This window comes from Stegostoma tigrinum, chromosome 9 (genome assembly GCF_030684315.1).
Source record: "Stegostoma tigrinum isolate sSteTig4 chromosome 9, sSteTig4.hap1, whole genome shotgun sequence".
Classification (NCBI taxonomy): Eukaryota; Metazoa; Chordata; class Chondrichthyes; order Orectolobiformes; family Stegostomatidae; genus Stegostoma; species Stegostoma tigrinum.
The window spans coordinates 79,662,949-79,682,510 of record NC_081362.1 but is presented as its reverse complement, the minus strand read 5'-3'; the positions used below and the strand labels follow the sequence as shown (position 1 = coordinate 79,682,510).

Genomic DNA, 19,562 nt, shown 5'->3' with positions numbered 1-19,562 from the left:
AACGTTAACTCTGTTTTCTCCTTCACAGATACTGCCAGGCCTGCTGAGCTTTTCCAGCAAATTTGTTTTTGTTCCTGATTTACAGCATCCGCAGTTCTTTTGGCTTTTATTTGAAAGTAATGTTAATATTGAAAGCAATTCACCGTGTTCTCAGATTTACATGCATCCAATAAGCTGGGCCTTTTGGTGGATAAAAAAATACAATCAGAGGTCGAAAATGTGAATTGCAACAATACTGTAGCAAACGCTCTTTATTACTGAGAAACTGGATTTCTCCTGATGCTGCACTATTTGAGGTTCATGCAAACATCAACATATATCATGCAAGTACTTGCATGCATCAACTTGGGCAACATGGGGTACTTCTCTCTCCCAAACAAAAGAAAACTCAGCTTCAAGGCACACTTTGCAATGGACATGGTGAAGCTATGAATACACCCTGCTAGAAATGGTTACTGGAGAAATTCTACTTTTCAAATCCATTCATTAGTCTCCAGTGGTGGAACAAAACGACGCATGGAAGTGGCTGCAGTTCAGCCTTATGTGAATGGGAGGCTGCTCATATAGCCAGATACTTGCCCAAGTCTAGTTGATACTACCTGTGATTTGGTTGAACCTCACAGCTACAGTACTGATACTAAACAACTAAAGGTTTAGTTGCCAACAGGTCTGTGTTGTTGGGGGACAAAATGAGCTTTAGATCACCAATCTTTAGGCCTGCCAATATTGAAAAATGGTAGATGATTGCTGTTTATAATAGGAGTGCACATCAATCAACATACTGTTCAATCTTTCATTTTTCAACTATAATCTCTAATCCTTAAAATATTGCTGTTGTATGCTGTGATATTTATTTTATCAAAGGGACACATCTGGTTAAAAACAAACTGTTGAATTTTAATTACATGATGTACAAAAATTGCTTTCCAACTTCAGGAGGGAAATATAAAGTATTTTTGAATAAAAACATGTACGAGTGGACTATTTAATGTCAATTAGACACTTATGTACATCAGACTGCATATAGTAAGGAAATAAGCACAAGCTTGTGTGAGGGGGAGATCACTCACTTTCATGTTTTCTTTCAAATTGTATAGCCTATCTTCAAGTTATGCATTTCAGCCTGTGAAATTTCTCAAGTGTTTGAACTGACAGTTTTTTTTTAAAAAGGCTGTGCCATAGACTCCATCTATATATAGTTTTAAAAATACACATTTCATGTAAAACTCCTCTTAATAAAACAGCTTGAGAAGCAGGACAACAGCAAAACTTTCCCTGCCCACACCCATCACACCAGCCCTACCATTTCCCACCAGTTCAGAGACAAACTGCTCTTATGTGAAGTTTGAAGTCAAAAGCGTCAACTACTAAAAAATTACACTGCCTCAACCATAAGGAAGCAAATAACTAGAGGCAAGAATCATCATATCCAGGTGCTGTCATGGCTTTTGTCTGTAATGCCAATGTGTACCTTCTTGGTATCATAAATAACAAGGCCATTCAACTATTTTTTCTTTGCTTCTATGTCCATTAATACTGCTCTCTGGTTGGAATGATGTGATAAAGATCTTCATTTGATTGTTCAGATGCAGGCACAGAATATCACTTATTCACTTCTTGCTGCCAGTAATCCGATGGATAGCAGCTGACAAAACAGTGATTCATTGTCAACTTGCGGAACACGGACCTGCTGCATCTTAAAACAGTTAAAAAATGAAAACAATGGGCTTCGCACAGATGGGATTTGTCCTTCTGCTATCACACAGACAGATGACAAGACAAATCTATGTTGTTTACAACAGTACTAGACACCACTGGGAGTTAAATGAGTGGACTTCTTCGCACCTTCAAAGAAAAATGTCTCCACAGTGCCTTCTAGTGGCAAGAGGGCAATATAGTATGTGTTTCCAACTAAATCCCAGAAACTGTGTTCCCTCTGGCTGCGTCGTTGTTCCACTCTAGAATTTATAGCTTAATCTGGTATCATGGGTTCTGGATGTAGGTGGATTTTAGGACTCCAGTATTCTTCCTTTAGCACCATTTCTTCATTCTAATCCAATCAATATCATTTCATTGTAACACTGACTGCTATATTTTGAACCATAATACAAATGGATCAGCAACTGAGCGACTACTGGAGATATTGGTCTGCCAATGTTATACTCAGCATTAGGAAAGAGATGCTATAGCTTTATATTATCTTATAAGACTTACACACAAGAAAGGTTTGGTAACTTAATGACATCAACTTCACAATGTAATCAATGAAAGTGATAATGCCATTTCTTAAGAGACCCTTCATATGGTAATACTTTCTCAATCGTGTATACAAAATGGAACAAACTGATGATCAACTCTGAAAGTGCCAACCAACCTTAGTAAGCAGAGATCCTTATTTAAACTGAATTTGGTCCAAGCAATAGCCCTTGTCCTGCAAAGGACAATTTTTCGCAGTAACTTTCTACCTCTTAAAAATAAAACACTTACAAAAAAAGAGATTGTCTGATCTAGCTTTGCATTTAGTAAACAAATACATTTATGGCTTGGTACAAAGTGACTAGTTACCAGAGAGGTACTTGGGTGAATAGTATTAAACCAGCTAAATACTAGAAAAGGAATGTTTGGTTTAAAATCTAAAGCTCACAGCATTCATTTGTCCTCTTTGTCCACATACACCAGTCACCAAGTCTGCACCTGTGTAACTGAAATATGCTACAGGTTTCCACAGTCTTCATTTACATCATTCCTCTTTATTGTCACATGGACTGATGTAAAGAGCTGGGCACTATCTAATCCACTTTGGCTGTGCTGTACGTCAAGCAGCAACAAGTCTTGGCTTCCTTTACCCCAGTGGCGTACATTTCCACAACACAGTCGTGATGTTAATCAGTCATGGCAGTTTGTTCAGTTTGATATATTAAGGATCTTCCTCCATATCGTCCAAATTCGGTGCCATGATGAAGTGTTTAGGGTATTGGAGATTGTGTTCCAGGGAATATTCCTCCCATCTTGCATCATCACTTTCATGTGTGATGTAACGCTCTCCTTTCCTGGTCTCAAACTCTCGGAGATCTAGCCATGTTTGATAATCCTGTAAATGCATAGGCAACAGAATATTTCAATCTTGATTTACAGCATAACACAAAAATACGAAGGGGCAAAAAAAGGGCAAATTTACAGGTTTAGTTTAGGTACAACAATCTATTCTGGGCGAAACGTATCATTAATGAAACATAATGTGAATATGTTATTCTCTTTATTCAAGAGTGAGTAATACGAACCATGTACAATTCAATTATTCAAGATATAATCACTTCCAAAGTTCCATAAACATATACCAAGTGTCAGATACATCTATCATAACCGCAATGTATGGATTATTCAGAGCAACATGTTTCTTGTATAAGTCAGAATTTAAAGACTTCACTACATCAGAATTGGAATCAATGGCATAGTATGAAAGATGATCTGGTTAATATCATTTTGAAACGATTAATTAGTTTAGAAAAGGATGACAGACAACATTTGCATTTCTTACAGCTTTGACCTTGGCATCAAAAACAACTTAAGACACTTGCAGTAAAATTCAAACTCTGTCTGGGTGAATCACGAAGGTTTGCTGATCCTTTAAAATAACAAAAATCCTTCTCTTTTTACTATTTATAGCATCAGAAATGACCATTTTGATTTATGCAACAAGCTGGAGTTCAAAACCGGAATACAAATTACATTACATTAATGCCTTACATAACCAGAATAAGTATTGTAAATCATGCAACATCCAACTTGCCTGTAGCCAAGGATGACTGAGTGATTTGTCCACACTGTAGCGTTTCCTCATCTTTACTTGTAACAGGTTGTTAATTAGATCAATGGCTACAAAAAGGGGCAAAACACATTGAATTAGTAATCTACGAACAAATACGCAAAAGATGAAAACAAGAGCACATGGTTAATGTACAGAAAGATTGAATAAATCAGATTGGCAAAAGTAGTATAGATAATAAGCTCATGGAGTGTCTTGGGAGTGCCTTAGACCTGGCATCCAATTTAGCCTGAGACCGTCTGCAACCATCCTCTTTCTCCAACATTCTCGTTAAAACAATATTGCCATCCCTCCCACTTTCTGATCTCTTCTGAACAGTTTGCATCCATGAATATTCAATAACCAATGCTGCCCTTCCTTGAGCCAGGTTCAGTTATCACCACATGACAATCTGTGCTAGTTATTTCCCCATCTTATTTACAGTACTCCAGGTATTCACATACATAGAGTAATCCAAATTCAGACTTCACTGTATTCTCCCTTACTGCAACTTCACCTATTGACTTGCTACTCTATTCTAGTGTATTTGTCCTTCCATGTGATTTGTGAAACCTATGTTCTCCTCTAATATTCCCATGCCTCTATTGAGTTGGTTTAAAGCCCTCTCAAAAATAAGAGAAAACACCCCACAAAGAACTGTATGAACTCTATTCACGCGCAAACCATCCACTTGAGCCAGGTATGATCTTCTCCACAGCCGGTCCGAGGGACCCAGGAATCTAAAGCTCTCCGTCCTGAATTATCTTGACAGGCATGCATTCATCTCCCTTACCCTTCTATTTCTGTGTTCACTTTCACATGATACTGGAAGCATTCTGAAGTTACTACATTTGCGATCTTGATGGCTAATTTTTTTAACCTAGATCCTTAAATTCTTTGTACAAATGTGGAACACTCACTGTTCCACAGAAGTATGCAATTGCTGTTGCCCATAGCTAAAACTGGTAGCCAACTCGTGCAAAAATCTAAAGCCAAAGGAACAGAATTCCTGCTTGGAATTATGATGTGGCAAGAAGTCAGAGACAATGAGAGATGAAGCCATGAAGGGGTTAAATATTGTTGACCAGGAGACAATAATGGCAGCGAGTATGGGAAGGATGGAAATGGGAGATGATAATAGACAATAGACAATGGGTGCTGGAGTAGGCCATTTGGCCCTTCGAGCCAGCACCACCATTCAAACAAATGATCATGTCTTTCGACTTCCCAATACTTAACTGGGGGAGGATGCGAAGACTCATTCAAGGCTAGATGTCAGATAAGCAGCCTGCCAGCTAAAAAGCAATGGAGGGGACAAATGAAGTGACAGATAGATACAAGTAGTTATCAGTGTAGATATGGAAGCTCTTCCATGGTGATAGTGTTATCATCAGTGGTTGACTTGAGGTGAGGATGAGTTTATAAAGATAAATAGGCGATTTGAAGAACAACATAACAATCGTGGTCAGACAATTATTAACATCTTACCGAGTGCGGTCCCTTTCAAGAAATCTGTATGTAATTCAATTTCGCATTCTGATGCAGGAAAATGCTCATGGCATTATCAGCAATGAATGGCTATACTATAATCAAGCATAAGCTTTATGTATTAATTAGGAAGGTTAGAATTGTTTGATTTTTCTCCTACCTTCGCTAGAGGTTTCTTTCCATGGATTTGGTGGATACATGAATGCTGCATTTTGAATCTGGTCATTAATATCTTCATCTTCATTGAATGGGAAAGTGCCACTGAGGCTTACATAGATTATAACCCCCACTGACCACATATCAAGTGACCGGTTGTAGCCTTTGCTCCGGAGGACTTCAGGTGCTAGGTAGGCTGGGGTTCCCACCACAGATCGTCGGAATGATTTCTCACCAATAATACGAGCAAATCCAAAGTCACAGAGCTTTACCTAAAAACAAGTCAAAGCTGATGAGAATTTAGCTAAAAATTCAGCTGTCAATCATGAATGGCATGAAATCTTATAGTATCCCCAAAGTGTGGAAGCAGGCCATTCGACCCATAGAGTGCACACCAATTCTCCAAACAACCCTCTCACCCCACTCCTCTGCACTTCCCATTGCTAAGCCACCTCGCTTACACATCCCTGAACAGTATGAGCAATTTAGCACGGCCAATCCACCTAACATGCGCATCTTTCGACTGTGGGAGGAAACCCACATAGACACAGGGAGAATGTGCAAACTCCATACAGTTGCCCAAGGGTGGAATCAAATCTGGGTCCTGGGCGCTGTGAGGCAGCAAAGCTAAACACTGAGCCACAGTGTCGCCTCATTACACAGTAACATCTGTACAAGTGCAAGTGCAAGTAAGAGCTTTTTGTAGTTGTTCATTTTGAAATCACAAGTATTATTGATTAAAATTATGGTTGTTTGTTGGCTTACTTGTAGATCCATAGACAACAGAAACAAACAAACAATCTAGCTTGTGATGAGATGGTGTTTTTCTTCATGTGACAGCTAGGCCAATGCCACTTTCTTGTTACTGCCCAGATTTTAATATTCCTCTAATCCAAGCAAATACATAAATTAAAAAAAAATACATTTTTCTAGTCTTTAATTCCTCATGTCTATCCAAAATTGTGTCTTGATTTCACTGTCTTAACACCGATCTGTCTTTACTTAGTCACTACTCCTCATAATCTTGATAATCCTTATTGGATCCCACTTTAACATTTTAGTTCTGGTGACAAACCTCTAAACTTGAAAAATCCATCTTCATAATTGTAACCCCATCCTGGGTAATATCTCAGTTGCTGCTTATTTACCATTTATGTTTTCTATATATTGAGGTTCTCAATTTTGAGAGCATGTTAAAATACCATGTGCAAAGATTTGTATATGTTTAACACGTTGTTCTGTGTTTTATATTTCTACGATAGTCAGTAGCATAGAAGGAGCATAAAATTACAAGACATTGAAAAAATAATTGAGTGGGCAGAACCATGCCAGATAGGTTTGAATGGACTTAAGTGTGCAGCTATTAGATTCAGCCAAAAAAAACAGGATACACCAGATTATTTTTAAATGATGAAAAGCAAAAGTGAAGGATGACATGGTGGAAAGGAAAATTAGGGATTCATATAGCCAGATGATTAAAATGAAATATTCAGGCACAAAAGCAAAATTTGCGAATGTTACTGTGGGTAAGCCATCATAACTAAGGAGCAAGCATATAATGGGATGGAAGTTCTGATCCACATTTACAATATCTGGAGTACTGCATGCACTTCTGAAACTGCACCTTTGGATACATGGGTCTTGGAATACATGCAATGTAATTACTAGGATATTACTAGGGTTCTGATGGTTAGATTATGAGGTATGTTCAAGTGTTACCATAGCTCCAAGAGGACCATAGAGCTGTTCCCTCATTAGAGACAGACAACTGATGGCGAGTCTAACCTGGCGGTCACCACACCTCAGACTAGGGGCAAAGTTGAGAAGATGTGGCTTTTATGGTAACTTCAGCCAGTGTGGAAATTGAATCCATGCAGTTGGTTTTACTTGTATCAGAAACCAGTCTAGCCAACTGAGCAACCTGACCGCCGCTCTCAGATTGTGATGAGAAATTACATAAATTAGGCATGTATTGCCTGAAAAATAGGAAGTTAAGGAGTGATATGCTTAAAGTTTTTAGGATTTTTTCCCCTTCAACAAGGAATAGTAGGTATGGAATTATCTCTCACAATAACAATTTTAAATTTGAGATAAAGAATCTTAATGGCAATGGGTTTAAAACAATATGGATGCAAGGGATCTCACTGACAAGTGGAATGGACTTGAGGATTTGAATTGACTGATCCTGTGCCCAGGATTAAACTTATAGATGCGAGCAACATTGATGTCTTAGCAATTTGACTGTGCTTCACTTACATTAACAATCCCATAGTCAGACTCCATCGAAATTACATCGGGTGCTTTAGAATATTTAACAGTGGGTGCTAATACAGTGAAGTCCAAGAAGTTCTCTGCAGTGGACTTCTTAAAACGAGTTGCGAGTTGCTAGTCACCACTAACAACAGTTTGTCTCTGATATTTTATCCTTAACTTGGGAATGTGGAGCCCAACACCAAAAAACACCTGATAAGAGATTGGCTAATCTAATGGAGATCAGGACATATACTTGGGCTCTCTGCATTATGTGATAAATCACAGTCCTACAAGCAATTATACAATTATAGCACGACTACAAAACTTCTTCTAGAATGGCAGACTTGGGAGATTTGAGCTATTAAAAAATATCATGTCACTTCAAAGAAACTTTTGGTAGACAGTTACAGGTCATAAATCAAACCTGTAGCTACTTCATAAAATTTATCTCAATAACTGTTAAAAATGTATGAAGTTATGCAATTTGATAAAACCAAAATCGTCACCATCACGTTTTGTTACACAATGCGGAATGCAAGGCAAGCATTTTATACAGCTGAATCTTGATAGAAATAGAACATGAAAGAAATGTTATGCAAAACTTCTGTCAAAGGCACAAAAATAGCCAATTCATCAATCAATGCAGGACAAAATGCTTAATCATTCATTTTGCCATCCAATACAGTTAAATTCAGCAAATATGAAACAGAAATATCTGCTGTAGCAGTCAACAGATGTTATAATATGATGTTGCTTCAAAGGCAGTCAGTGCTAAATTGAAATCAGGTCATGTTTCAAAGGTGCGCTAGGATGGTTAAAAATCAGAAATCACTCACAAAGAGTTATTACCGATAGCCACAATGTTTCAGTCAAGGATAGAGAATAAAGTGGGGGACACAAATGGCACTGTTGCACAGCTAGGTCATATGTGCCTTTGTTTAGCTCTCTGTATAGTAATTAAAATTATATTTAAAGTCTGCCTCACCAGCAATGCCAATATCTTGTGATTAAATTAAAAAAAACATATACTCACCTGAGGGAAAGGATCTGCTGAGGCAAGTAGTACATTCTCAGGCTTCAGGTCACAGTGTACAATGTTCTTAAAGTGTAAATGTCGCAATGCCACCAGAATCTTTAAAAAAAAAGTCCAGTAATTGATGTTCAAACAAATACACTTCTGGATTTTTAAATTAAATTTACTTCTGGGATGTCAGCATTGCTGACTGGCCAGCATTTACTTTCTGTCCCTAGTTTCATTTGAGAAGGTGGTGGTGAGCTGCGTTTTTGAACTGGTGTAGTTCATGCGCTGTTCAACAGCCTTATGGAGGAAGGTCCTTAGGTAGGTGGTTATCCATGTGTATGTAGGGGAAATCTAATGTACTCTTCCCTTTCCTTTAAAAGTAAAAACACAATTTAGTGCCCTCATTTTTTAAAAAAAAATTCTGACAAGGGAAATAGGCATTTGGGGCTCTGCCAGCATTTATTATCCATGCCCATCTGTTCTGGAGAAGGTTGTGGCTAGAAACTGCAGTCCATCTGATGCAGGTACACCCACAGGCCTATTAAGAAGGCAGTTCCAAGATTTTAACCCACTGACAGAGAAGGAAAGGTCAAACACTTGCAAGTCAGGATGATGTGTAGCTTGGAAGGGAACTTGTAGATGATGGTGTTCCCATGTATCTGCTGCACTTGTACTTCCAGGTGAGAGAAGTCCGGGGCTTTGAAATTGTTGGGAAAGTCTTAGTGAGTTCCTGCAGTGTATCTTGTAGATGGTACACACTGCTGCCAGTTAAGAGCCAGTGGTGGAGGAAGGGAATGCTTAAGGTAATGGATAGAGTACAAACAAGCTGGCTACTTTGGTCCTGGATGGTGTTGAGCTTTGAGTGCTGTGGAATATGTACACAATCAGGAAAGTCAATTACACTTCTGACTTGTGTTTTGTAGATGATGGGCCTGCTTTGGAGAGTCAGGAGGTTAATTATATCCTGAAGTATTCCCAGCCTAAGAGCTGTCTTGTATCCACAGAAGAGGACTGGCCCAGTTCAGCTTCTGGTCAATGGTAACTGCTAGGATGTTGATAGTGGGCAATTCAGCAATGGTACTGCCATTGAATATCAAGAGGAGAATGGTTAAATTCTTGTGTAGCACAAATATTACTTGTATGTATTATCCTGTGTCTGAATATTATCCAAATTTTACGGTATATAGGCAGTGACCTGTTTCAGTATCTGAGGAGTTACAAAGCATACTGAAAACTACATAATCAAAGATCCCCACTTCTGACTTTATGATGGAGGGAGGGTCATTACTGAAGCAGTTCAACAATGCTTCTCCAACAGCATCTCCCAAACATGTGACCTCTACCACCCAGAAGGATAACAGCAGTAGATACATAGGGACAACCAGCCTTCAGCTGTTTCTTGATCTCACATGGAGTGAATCAACTCGGCCGAAGATTGATTTCTGTAATGCTGGAAACCTCAGGAGGAGGCCAAAATGTATCATCCACTTATGAATTCTTGCCGATGACGGTTCCAAATGCTTCAGCCTTGTCTTTGCATTGATGTGCTGGGTTTCACATCATTAAGGACACACAATATTTGTGGAACCTCATCCTCCACTGGCCACCTGTTTAACTGGCTACAATTATTTATGACTGGATGCAGCAGGACTGCAGAGTTTTGATCCAATCCGTCAGTTGTGGCTCACTTGGCCCTGTCGACACATACTGCTTCTGTGTGGCATGCAAGAGGGGGCAACTGGCGAGGGGTATTTTCACCCGACCAGAAATCCAGAAACACATGTCATGTTCTCGGCATCCAGGTTCACGACTAACAAAGCCAGATGGTGGAATTTGAATTCAATAAGAATCTAGAATTAAAAGTCAAATGATTTAGGTCATTGTAAAATCCCAAGTGGTTCAATAGTGACTCCTTTAGGGAAGGAAACAGCAATGCAACTACAGACTATACTAGCAAATGGCTGACCTTTAACTGCCATCTGAAATGGCAAGTCATTTAGACAAATTATCAAATAACAGGAAGGGGAAAAACAAACAAAATCAGACGATCACCTGTCATTGGCTAAGGGACTGGAAACTACAACAGCAAACATAGTCCCATTGACCCTGCGAAGTCCTCTTGTTGGTGCTTGTGCCAAAATTGGGAGACCAGTCTTATAGACTAGTTAAGCAATAGCCTTACATTATCATACTCATGGGTTGTACTTTACTCACACGGTCCCAGATAACACTATCACCATTCCTGGGTATGTCCTGCACCACCAACAGGACACACTGAGCAGAGATGGTGGCATAGTTGGGAGGGAGTTGTGTTAGGAGTCTTCACCATTGACTGTGGAACCCATGATGTTTCACAGCATTGGGTAAAGCAAGGGCAAGGAAAGCACCTGCTGATTACCACCTACTTTCCTTTCGCGAGCCAAGTAACAATCGTGGTACATAAGGGTGATGTCACACAAATGCCAGGCAATGACCATCTCCAAAACAACAGACTCTAACCATTGACATTCAATGGCGTTACCATCTCTGAATCCCGTACTAACACAATTCTGGGAGTTAACATTGCCCAGAAATAGAACCATATTTGCCATATTAAGTAGAATTGCTAGAAAGGCAGGTCAGAGGTTAGGAAATCCTACAGTGAGAAGCTTACCTCCTTTTTCCCCAAAGCCTGGCCATCATCTACATGGGACAAGTCAGAAGCATGATGAGATGCTCCCAATTTGCCTGGTTGAGTGTATCTCCAACAACATTCAAGAATTTGATGCCATTCGGGACTAAGCAGTCCATTTGATTGGCACCACATCCACAAGCATCCACTCATCACTGGAGCTCAGCAGCAGCAGTATGTATCATCTACAAGATGCAGTAGTACCTTCTAAACCCACGACTAATTGTAGATTGCAAGGGTAGTAGATACGTAGAAATACCAGCAAGAATCTCTGCAGCCCAGTCTCCAACCTGACATGAAAATAGAGATCCTTCAATGTCACTGGATCAGATCCTGGAACGCTTTCCTTGACAACATTGTGAGTCTATGAACAGCACATGGACTGCAGCTGTTCAAGAACGCAACTTAGGAGCATCTTTTCAACAGCAACAATGGATGAGAGCCAGCAATGTCTATGTCCCACAAGCAAAAATGAAAAAATTGTCATGTGCTTAGTCCTATGTTGACAAGGTTGAGGCATCGTGTTTTAGGTATGTCTAGTGTTGCTCCTGCCATACTACCTTGCAATGAACATCAATATGTTGGGTATGTGCTGCCCAGATTCTCCTCCATTAACAATGATCTGCACTCCAGATGACCACTGAGATTTCAAGAAACTTCAATTTTACATAGCAGTGAATATTTTGTTCTAGTTTGAAAATAACAATTCTACCAGTGTACAGATATATTTGTTTTCAAAGAAGTTGTTTGCAGGCATCAGCCATTTATGTTTCCATGTCCTGAAAGCGTAGAAGTTCACACAATGAATTCCATACAAGACAGAATGGATTTATTTTCGTGATTTTTCAAATGATCATTTATAGTATATGTCAAACAGTATACCAAGAGCAGCACCAGGCATACCTGAAGATGAGATATCAACCTGGTGAAACCACTAAACAGGACTACTTGCATGCCAAACAGCAAAAGCAGCAAGTGATAGACTGAGCTAAGTGATCCCACAATGAACAGATCAAATCTAAGCTCTGCAGTCCTGCCACATCCTGTCGTGAATGGTGACGGACAATTAAACAACTCACTGAAGGAGGAGGCTCCACAAATATCCCCATCCTCAATGATGGAAGAACCCAGCACATCAGTGCAAAAGATAAGGCTGAAGCATTCGCAGCAATCTTCAGCCAGAAATGCTGAGTGGATGATCCATCTCCGCCTCCTCCAGTTGTCCCCAGCATTACTGACACCGGTCTTCGATTTACTGCATGTTATCAAGAAATGGTTGGAACCCCTGACAACAATCTAGCAATAGCACTGAAGACTCGTGCTCCAGAACTTGCCGCACCCCTAGCCAAGCCGTTCCTGTACAGTTACAACACTGGTATGTACCCAGCAATGTGGAAAATTGCTCATGTATGCCCTGTGCACAAAAAGCAGGACAAATCCAACCCAGCCAATTTCCTCCCCATCAGTCTACTCTCAATCATCAGTAAATTGAAGAAAGTGTCATAAACAGTGCTATCAAACAGCACTTACTCAGCAATAGCCTGCTCAGCGATACCCAGTTTGGGTTCCACCAGAACTACTCAGCTCCTGACCTCATTACAGCCTTGGTTCAAACATGGTCAAGGGAGCTGAATTGCAGAGGTGAGGTGACAGTGGCAGCCCTTGATATTAAGGCTGATTCAACTCAGTGTGGCATCAAGGAGCCCCAGCAAAACTGGAATCAATGGGTATCAGGGGTCAAAATCTCCAGTGGTTGGAGTAATAGTTGACACATAGGAAGATGATCGTAGCAGTTGGAAGTCAATCATCTCAGCTCCAGGACATCTCCGTAGGAGCTCCTCAGGGTAGCGTCCTCGCCCCAATCATCTTCAGCTGCTTCATCAATGACATTTCCTCCATCATAAGGTCAGAAGTGGGGATGTTCGCCGACGATTGTACAATATTCAGCACCATTCATGACTCCTCAGACACTGAAGCAGTTTGGGTTCAAATGCAACCAGGTCTGGACAACATCCAGGGTTGACAAGTGGCAAGTGACATTTGTGCCACACACATGCCAGGCTATGACCATCACCAATAAGAGACAATCTAACCACCACCCCTTGACATTCGATGGCATTAACATCATCCTCACTATCAACATCCTGGATATTATTATTGACCAGAAATTCAGCTGGACTCACATCATAAACACAGTGGCTACAAGAGCAGGCCAGAATCTGGGAATACTGCAGCGAGTAACTCACCTCCTGACTCCTCAAAGCCTGTCCACCATCTACAAGGCACAAGCCAGGAGTGTGATGGAATACTCCCCACTTGCCTGGATGAGTGCAGCCCCAACAACATTCAAGAAGCTTGACACCATCCAGGACAAAGCAGCCTGCTTGACTGGTACTGCATCCACTTCCTCCACGCTCAGCAACAGCAGTGTGTACTACCTACAAGATGCACTGTGTAAATTCACCAACGATCCTGAGACAGCAATTTCCAGACCAATGACCACTTCCATCTAGAAGGACAAGGACAGGCGACATATGGGAACATCACCACCTCCGAGTTCCCCTCCAAGCTGCACACCATCCTGGCTTGGAAATGTACCGCCGTTCCTTCACCATTGCTGGGTCAAACTCCTGGAATTCCCTGCCTAATGGCATTTTGGGTCAACCTACACAAGGTGGACTGCAAGGATTTGAGAAGGCAGCTCACAACCAGCTTCTCAAGGGTAGCTAGGGATGGGCAAGAAATGCTGTGCAACCAGTGACACCTACATCCCGCAAATGAGTAGGGAAAAAAAACTGCTATTAACTTACAGTACTCAAAGGGTTGATTCATAACTTATTAATTAATATTAACTTTTGAAACAGGAATTGTAAAATGGCAGGCATTTGATATGAAGTCGGATGAAATTGATGCTTTCTCTGAAGACTTTCAGCTTTTGGAGATTGTGGTTTGCATGAGGATGAGGTAAAAGAATGAACCACAAATTACCTGCGTGACTAAAAATTTGGTGACACGCTCTGGAAGCCGACTTTTCTCACTGGACAGAATCATTTCCAACATGTCTCCGTGGAGTTTTTCCATGACGACGAAGACTCTTTCAGGAGTTTCAAACATGCACTCAAGATTTACAATTCCAGGATGATGAAGGTTCTATGAATGAAAAAGATTTCTTATTTTTAAAAAGATATAAAGTGATACTCATCAAACAATTCATTCAGTTCCATAATAGGTTTGTTTATGAATACTGTTACAATAAAGCAAACTTTAGTTTGGCAGTTAAAGGTGGCAACATGGAGTTGCACTGTTTGTTCACATTGCTCTATTTAGGCCATATATAGCCCTACATGTGTAGTTGTCTTAGGTACACATGAGCGATGGTGCTTTACGGCCTACATCTAAACCATGGGGTAATGTTCTAACCTGCTGTTCTAAACCGTCCACCTCCCTTGTGAAACAACATCTCAGCATGACTCAGCACTGTTATAACAAGGAGGCAGAAAACTGGAGGAGGGAGGGAGAAGATAAGGTCTGTACATGCAGTGTACTGTCATAACAGTGCATTTGCCAACTAAGACATCTTACCACAGCAAGTAAGATGTGGGTTTGTGGCCACAACTCATAATCTGGTATCAGCTACTGGAGATAATGTATTTTTCCATTGGGGGTTGGAGTGTGGGAAGTGGATGTTAGATGGAGCGGGGGCGATTGCGGGGGTGGGGGTGGTTGGTGCACATCATATAAACCCAGAACCGGTTCATATGCGAGCTCATCTTGCAAGATAACTCAAAGAAAGACATATAAAATTGAACCATATACTCATTAAAATCTTAATATAAACTTTTATTTTTCATGTACATTCACAAAATAGATCACCATACTAAACTGCAGTTCACTTGCAAAATTATGTATTCATCCAATCCGTTTAAAATACTAGAAAAAAAAATGCATTGTAACAAAATTTGCTCTAGTCAAGGCAATCAAATTTGAAACATTACAATACCAGATGAATAGTATTTTGCCAAATGTAACTCTTTAAAAGTTGCAGGTAGAGAGTGGTGAAGGCAGAATTTGGCACACTTACCTCATTGGTCATAACACTGAGTATAGGACTGAGATGTCATGTTGTGGCTACACAGTACATTAGTGAAGCCAATTTTGGAATACTGCATACAATTCTGGTCACCCTTCTCTTGGAAGGATGTTGTTAAACTTGGAAGGGTGCAGAAAAGATTTACAAGGATGTTGCTGGGCATGGAGGGTTTGAGCTCGAGGAACAGGCTGAACAGGCCGGAGCCTTTTTCCCTGGAGTATCAGAGACTAAGGAGTGCCCTTATGGAGGTTAACAAAATCATGAGATTGATGGAGACCATAAAAATGTTAGAACATAGAAGAGCACAGCACAGAACAGGTCCTTTGGCCCACGATACTGTACACGAGGTTAGTTTCAGTATCATTAATTTCCCATATTGTCACTGCAAGGGATCGGGGAACTTGCTACATATGGAATCTCAAGTGGAACCCTATTTTCATTTCTCCACAACATGTGTTAGCCAAGGTCTTTTTCCTAGGATGTGGGAATCCAGAACTAGAGGATATAACTTTATGGAGAGAGGGAAAGGATTTAAAAAGGACCTGAAGGATAGGTTTTTCATGCAAAGGGTGGTGTATGTATGGAATGAGCTGCCAGAGGAAGTGGTGGAGGTGATATAATTACAACATTTTAAAGGCTTCTGGATGGGTATATAAATAGGAAGGGTTGAGAGGATCTGGGCCAAATGCTGACAAACGGTGCTAGGTCAGATTGGGATGTCTGATGGGCATAGATGAGTTGTATCAAAGGATCTGTTTCCATGCTGTAGGATGCTATGAATATCTTTTTATTGAAACTGACAATCTTGGATCCATTATCATAAAACCAAATGATGTAATGTAGTACACCATGTATTTTTGACTGCTTTTCAATAATGGCCTCTATGGCAACAGATAATTTGCATTCTATTGATCTGAGTAAAGTTGCAAACTCAGTGTTGTAATCTGTTGAACTATTCAAGCAAAGGTGTTAACAATAAAAATAGGTCTCAGTAAATGCTAACCTTCTTTGAAACTACTAAACCACTGAAACATTTTACAAAGCAAACAACTGTCATTCACCTCGTTCAGAAAGTTGCACCAGTTTTTGCTTTTCCTACCTGAAGAATGGCTACCTCATTGCGAAGCTGGCTTTCTTGCTTTGTGGGAAATCTCATCTTGTCAATCACTTTGATTGCCATATCCCTTCCAGTCTTCCTGTGCTTTCCTATATATATAAAATACAACACAACCTCTGTACTTAGAAGACATCTCTCAATCCCCAGCCCACCAAAACAAATTATGGTAGATGAGATCTATGGAGACCATAAAAAGGCTGTTTTTAGTATCACTAATTTCCCATATTGTCATGCAAAAAATTGGGGAACTTGGTACATGTGGAATTTCAGCTGGAACGCTATTTTCGTTTTTCTACAACATGTACTAGAGAACAAACATTCTATGATATTGGCTTGTTTTCATAAAACTGCATAACACAAAATAATAAAGTTTAAAAGAAGGGGTGGAACATTCACACAAATTGTATCATTTTAAATTACACACCTAATATTCAACCTTTCAAAAGTTTACTGAACTTGGATTTGTTGACCAAGGAAGATGCATTCATATCATGGACAAACAAACAGTTGACTATTAACCTGAAAATCATCTCAACAATTGCCAATGGTAGGTTGTAAAACTGAGAAAGATTCCTGGTCAGCCATGTGATACAAAGAGTATTGGAAACTCGACCATCACCATCCACAGCTCCAGTCTGTAACATGCACCTAAAAGTGCATATTGCCACAGAAACTTGGATTCAAGTGAACTATAACACACCACCACTGCTCAACAATTATAAATTACATCCTTCATAAATTGATGGATGGTTGAATTAACTTTGCAATTTTTTGTATTAGTAAAAGGCTAAATTTTGATAATTTTAGAGGAAGAATTTGAATCTTTTCACTGTCTTATCCAAAACTGCACTTAAATGTAGGTTAAAACTCTAATTCTGCGAATCCAGTAGGCATACAAGTACAAACTGGAATAGGGTATTTTGATAGTGTCACATTTCAATTTTATTTATATAAAAATATCCAATTTTGTATGGTAAACAAAACCTTTCTGAAGTTGTAACCACAGATAATGGGGACTGCAGATGCTGGAGAATCCAAGGGTAACAAAGTGTGGAGCTGGATGAACACAGCAGGCCAAGCAGCATCTCAGGAGCACAAAAGCTGACGTTTTGGGCCTAGACCCTTCATCAGAGAGGGGGATGGGGTGAGGGTTCTGGAATAAATAGGGAGAGAGGGGGAGGCGGACTGAAGATGGAGAGAAAAGAAGATAGGTGGAGAGGAAAGTATATGTGGGGAGGTGGGGAGGGGATAGGTCAGTCTGGGGAGTGCGGACAGGTCAAGGAGGCGGGATGAGGTTGGTAGATGGGAAATGGAGGTGCGGCTTGAGGTGGAAAGGGGGGATGGGTGAGTGGAAGAACAGGTTAGGGAGGCGGGGACAAGCTGGGCTGGTTTTGTATACAGTGGGGGGAGGGTACGAGCTGGGCTGGTTTCGGGATGCAGTGGGGGAGGGGGAGATTTTGGCACACTGACTTCTGCATCACCGAGGTCAAATGCCAACTCTTTGACACCTCCTCCTACCGCCCCCTTGATCAAGACCCCAACCCGAGCACCAAACCATCATCTCCAATACCATCCATGACCTCATCACCTCAGATGACCTCCCACCACAGCCTCCAACCTCATTGTTCCCCACCCCCGCACCGCCTGCTTCTATCTCCTTCCCAAAATCCAAAAAACCCACCTGCCCTGGTCGACTCATTGTCTCCGCCTGCTCCTGCCCCACTGAACTCATCTCCACCTATCTGGACTCCATTTTCACCACCTTGGGCCAGGAACTCCCCACCTACCTCCGTGACACCATCCACACCCTCCACCTCCTCCAGAACATCCAATTTCCTGGCCCCCAACACCTCATTTTCACCATGGATGTCCAGTCCCTATACAGCTGCATTCCCCATGCAGATGGCCTTATGGCCCTCTGTTTCTTCCTGTCCCGCAGGCCCGACCAGTCCCCCTCCACTGACACCCTCATCCACCTAGCCAAACTCGTCCTCACCCTCAACAACGTCTCTTTCGATTCCTCCCACTTCCTACAGACAAAGGGGGTGGCCATGGGTACCCGCATGGGCCCAAGCTATGCCTGTCTCTTTGTAAGTTCCGTGGAACAGTCCCTCTTCCACACGGTGAAATAAGACAACATTTCTTCAGACAGAGAGTGGTAGGCTTGTAGAATTCATTGCCGCAGAGTGCAGTGTAGGCCGGGATGTTGGATGCCTTCAAGGCAGAGATCGACAAATTCTTGATCGCAAAAGGAATCAAGGACTACGGGGAGAGTGCACGGAAGTGGTGTTGAAATGCCCATCAGCCATGATTTAAATGGCGGAGTGGACCTGATGGGCCGAATGGCCTTACTTCCACTCCTATGTCTTATGGTCTTACACTAGCCCCAAACCCCACCTCTTCCTCCATTACATTGATGACTGTATCGGCGCCGCCTCTTGCTCCCAGGAGGAGCTCAAACAGTTCATCCACTTCACCAACAGCTTCCACCCTAACCTCAAGTTCACCTGGGCCATCTCCAGCACATCCCTCACCTTCCTGGACCTCTCTGTCTCCATCTTAGGCAACCAGCTAGAAACTGATGTCAACTTCAATCCCAATGACTCCCATAGCTACCTAGAATACACCTCCTCCCACCCACCCCCCTGCAAAAATTCCATCCCCTATTCCCAATTCCTTCACCTCCACTGCATCTGCTCCCAGGATGAGGCATTCCACTCCCGCACATCCCAGATGACTGCGTTTTTCAATGACCGCCACATCCCCCCCGCAGTGGTCGAGAACGCCCTTGATCGTGTCTCCCGCATTTCCCACAACACATCCCTCCCACCCCGCCCCCGCCATAACCGCCCTAAGAGAATCCCCCTCGTCCTCACATAGCACCCCACCAACCTCCGGATACTACGCATCATCCTCCGACATTTCCGCCATCTACAATCCGACCCCACCACCCAAGTCTGG

At 41.4% G+C, this 19,562-nt stretch overlaps 1 protein-coding gene across 9 annotated transcripts in view; it reads right to left on the bottom strand.

Moving 5' to 3' along the window:
* The window catches only part of prkd3 (protein kinase D3), a 388,805-nt gene continuing 369,243 nt past the window's right edge, over positions 1–19,562 (bottom strand). For all 9 annotated transcript variants that reach the window (XM_059648663.1, XM_059648665.1, XM_059648664.1 and 6 more), the window contains 6 exons: positions 16,584–16,690; positions 14,383–14,544; positions 8,736–8,834; positions 5,454–5,721; positions 3,791–3,876; positions 1–3,091 (listed from right to left, as the gene is read on the bottom strand). In XM_059648663.1, coding sequence (XP_059504646.1) covers positions 2,918–3,091; positions 3,791–3,876; positions 5,454–5,721; positions 8,736–8,834; positions 14,383–14,544; positions 16,584–16,690 — 896 coding nt within the window. In that variant the 3' untranslated portion in view covers positions 1–2,917. The remainder of the gene's footprint in view (positions 3,092–3,790; positions 3,877–5,453; positions 5,722–8,735; positions 8,835–14,382; positions 14,545–16,583; positions 16,691–19,562) is intronic.